Here is a 3,740-nt window from a genome sequence, read left to right as displayed (position 1 = left end):
CGGAATGGGACAAACAAGCATGTGCCAATGCCAGGGTACCCAACGTTGAAAGCCTACTTCGAATAATTGACACAATACCAATTTCGACCGACCCAGACCTGCCGCGCTGCACGGAAGCATTGGAGGGGATGTACCCACAGAAGGTGCAGGTTGGAGATACCGAGGCTGAACCTACCCACACTTTTAGCTTGCTTTCTTATGTTCTTGACGAGAAAGCATTTTGGCACCGACCGCTGAGTCCACGAGAGCCAGATTTATTAACCTGCAGGGAGCTCAATCTGTTTGAAGAATGGAAGGTCTCTACCAAGGTTGATGGTAGTGAAGGTCCAACCAGCAGTGACCCTATCAGGACGACAGAGGACATCACTAATAGAAACAAAAGGACGACATGCATGTCCTTAAACGAGACGGCTGACAACTGCGTTGCTTTGAAAAAAAGGGCAAGGATGTTTCAGAACACAGATGAGCTGTCGAGCAACATTCATCATGAGATGCCACACACTTTAGGAACTGTAAGCGCATCATCACACGAGAAAGATCAGTCATCAAGCGACGCTAATCTTGGTCAGATCCAACAAACACCGGTCCATGGCACCTCTTCAGCTACCAACAAAGACTTCCCATGGGACGACCCTGATATGGTAGCGCAGTTGATCGAGTCTACCGATAGGATTGAGGAAGAGTGGTTTTCACAACAAAGACAAACTCAGTATACCACATCAGTTACACAAGACATCCACATATCAGAGATCAAGCCCAATGAGATTTGTTGCAACTTCACCTCAAATCCAGTCGAAAGTGCTGTTTTCAGCGACATTGTGTCACGAATACCACCCCATTCAAGGCAAAAGAGGTATCTCAGTAACAATCTCCTCTTTTTTTGTTTTTTCTTCCTTTTTTCTCCTCAATGGGGATGCACTGTCTGTATAACAAGGAATATTTTGTCCTTTTTCATTCCTATTTTTTGTTCCCATCAAGCTTCTTTCCCATCTGAATTTTCCATATTTTTCATTTTGTGGCAGCCCAAGAATAGTACAAATGGGCTCGACATGGGTTGAACATAGGGTTTTTGGCCTGAGCATGCAAGTGTATGGCCGGGTCAATAAGTACTTGATCAATATGTTGGGAAAAGCAGTAATGGCCGAGCAAACCGAAAAGGAGAGGCTCAATCTTCTCCCGCGAAGTTACTGGTCAAGATACTATGTTGAATGCAACACTGCTGTAAGTAAAAACATAAATATGTGCAGACAATACTTTTTTTTCCATCCAATGCTCTGTTTCTTTTTTGCGAGCCCCCCTCCCTTCTTGGTGCCATTGATGCATCTTTGATCCGGTCAAATTTTTCCAGAAATTATTCCAAAATGCATTTGAAACTCCATTGGCGTTATCTGTTCACCTGAGGGAGACAATGATAGGATTCCATCTTGACCGAATTCACATGGTATTTTCGTAGTCCAGTAAACAAGCCATATAATTTATAGTCTCCATGCAAGTCCCATGTCTTTTCTATTTTTCAGTAAAAAGTCACCATGGCGTTTTGTGCTAATTTTGTTTTGTTTTATTTTTGGATCAATGTACAGGTGTTTTTACCTTTAAGCTCATACAGTTTCTGGTACACGGTTGTTGCTAACTTTAGGAAGAAATTGTTCGAAGTCCTCTGCCCAAACAACAGAATCGACTTGATTGCTCACGAAGCTCAGCTTGTAATCAAGAATTTCAAAGCGGCTTTCAAGCTGGCATACAAGAGATCACAACTAAATGTGACTGACATGGGTGTGTCTTTCCGGAGTGTGTGCTCTTTAACTAAAGAGTAATGCAATCCAACGACTGAAATACTCAAGCAATTTTATGCATGATCCTTTTCAGTATTTTTTTTCATCTAACTTCAGTGATGTGAAAAACATAATTATGAATTGCAGGGCAGATTGTGGGATCTTCACAATGAAGTTGGTACAAGGACATGATGGAGACAACACTTTGTGTTTCTAACCCGTAAGTCATAGCAACCACCCCTTTTCGTCTTTTTTGTATTATTTTTTTGTTCAACTGATAACACACACCGCATATCCATGTAATGTAGCTCAACTTTTTGCTGCTTAAAACCTCATCCTTTTTTATGTTTTTTGTCAGGCTCATTTTTTTAGTCTCTCACAGGTGTTTATCTTTTTTATTCTTATATCCTGCTGCGTTTTTACACCAATATAACATGTTTTTTCCTTTTTTACTTCAAGTTAACTGTTATTTTTATGTAAAACAAAAACAGGAGCATGCAAAGAGCCTGCGCGAGAGTCTAACTTACTACATGGTTGCTCACCCTTGCAATGAAAAACTGATGCCAGAAACCAAAGAAATCTTAAGAAAATATGTGAGTATTGACTTATCTCTTTAATAACCCCCCCCCCCACACACACACGCACACACACCCCACCTCTTTTTTATTTAGCTGGTTTTTGCTACATCGTTTATTTTTTTGCTTTCTTTTAGTTATTCACAATGTTCTTAAACTTTCTTCTTTCATTGAAAAAATAACTTTCTTTTTTTCTATGCATTTTTCTTTCCTGCAGGGTGTTCCATTTGACTACTCGGTACGTATGACTAAAGGAAATTTCCGTTCATTTTTCTCTTTTTTTTTGCAAACAGATTTTTTTCTCTTTTACAGTTTTTCCAAGTTTGCATGCATTCCCCCATGATTTTCTAACCTTTTTCTCTTTCTTTTCTCATGAACATAAATCTCACAGACTCCAGGGTATTCTCCATGGGGTCCTGTTGCAGAACAATGTTAACTACATCTGGCTGGAAAAGGTCAGATTCTTAAGAATACTTCACAAAATCAGTACTGGAATCCTTGCCCTTTTTGTCATTTACATTTTTTTTAGGGAAGCCACATGACCAAATACCGAAATATATTATAGATAGATAATTTTTTTTCAATAGTTAAGCTTTTTTTTTAATACCAATAGGTTAGAATTTATACCGGGAAGTTGAAACCATGCCTCTCCCCTCATTTTCCTTTTTCCATTCAAACTTTCTTCATCTTCTTTTTCCAATGGTCTACTAGAGATTTTTTTCACCACTAAAATACATTTTCTTTTGTATGCAGATCATCCCAACAGGACTAAATCACGACCCTAAGCTCCCGGAGGATCACCCAAGGATGGCAAAAATGCCGTACACATGAGAATGACTCATCGATAAGAGGATTATTTTTGGCGAAATACTGTTTTTATTTTAATTTTTTTTGCTTTTTAGTATAGAAAACACATACATTCTTATATATCCTTTTTTTGATAGTGATGACATTTTTGTCCAACGCAAGTTCTTGATCTTTTTGTTCAGATACAAATTAATTGGCAACACCGTCCTGTGGGTCCTTGAGCGGATCCCACATTAGCTCCAAGACGCTGGTCTCTAACTAGAAAAGTAAATGCTTGAGCTTGAGAAGCTTCTGGTCCGGTGGGTCCATAAAACTCACTCGGATAAGCTGTATTATTGAACCATACAAAACAACAAGCGATAAAACGAAAGACAGATAAAGCAGCTAAACTATAAGACAAGCAAGCTTCTTCAGACCATACAAATGCACGGCGAGCCCATGCGAAGGGTTTGGTTAAAATATGCCAAATTCCGCCAAATACACAAATAAAACCCAACCATACATGCCCACCAATTATATCTTCTAAATCATCTACACTAACAATCCACCCTTCTCCACCAAAAGGAGATTTTAGTAAATAACCAAA

The 3,740-nt window shown here is 39.1% G+C and overlaps 1 protein-coding gene across 3 annotated transcripts; it reads left to right on the top strand.

The window, feature by feature from the left end:
• On the top strand, positions 1 to 3,385 carry LOC123068802 (uncharacterized; the record flags this gene model as incomplete). Of its 3 annotated transcripts, none has more annotated exon segments than XM_044491462.1 (9): positions 1 to 853; positions 1,023 to 1,221; positions 1,349 to 1,441; positions 1,581 to 1,773; positions 1,920 to 1,992; positions 2,264 to 2,365; positions 2,565 to 2,585; positions 2,739 to 2,802; positions 3,101 to 3,385. In XM_044491462.1, coding segments are annotated over 5 exon segments (1,364 nt in total), but the record flags the coding sequence as incomplete, so codon positions are not given.
• Between the last annotated feature and the right edge of the window lie 355 nt (positions 3,386 to 3,740).

The sequence above is a fragment of the Triticum aestivum genome, chromosome 3B (assembly GCF_018294505.1).
Source record: "Triticum aestivum cultivar Chinese Spring chromosome 3B, IWGSC CS RefSeq v2.1, whole genome shotgun sequence".
Classification (NCBI taxonomy): Eukaryota; Viridiplantae; Streptophyta; class Magnoliopsida; order Poales; family Poaceae; genus Triticum; species Triticum aestivum.
This window is presented reverse-complemented; position numbering and strand designations above follow the sequence as displayed.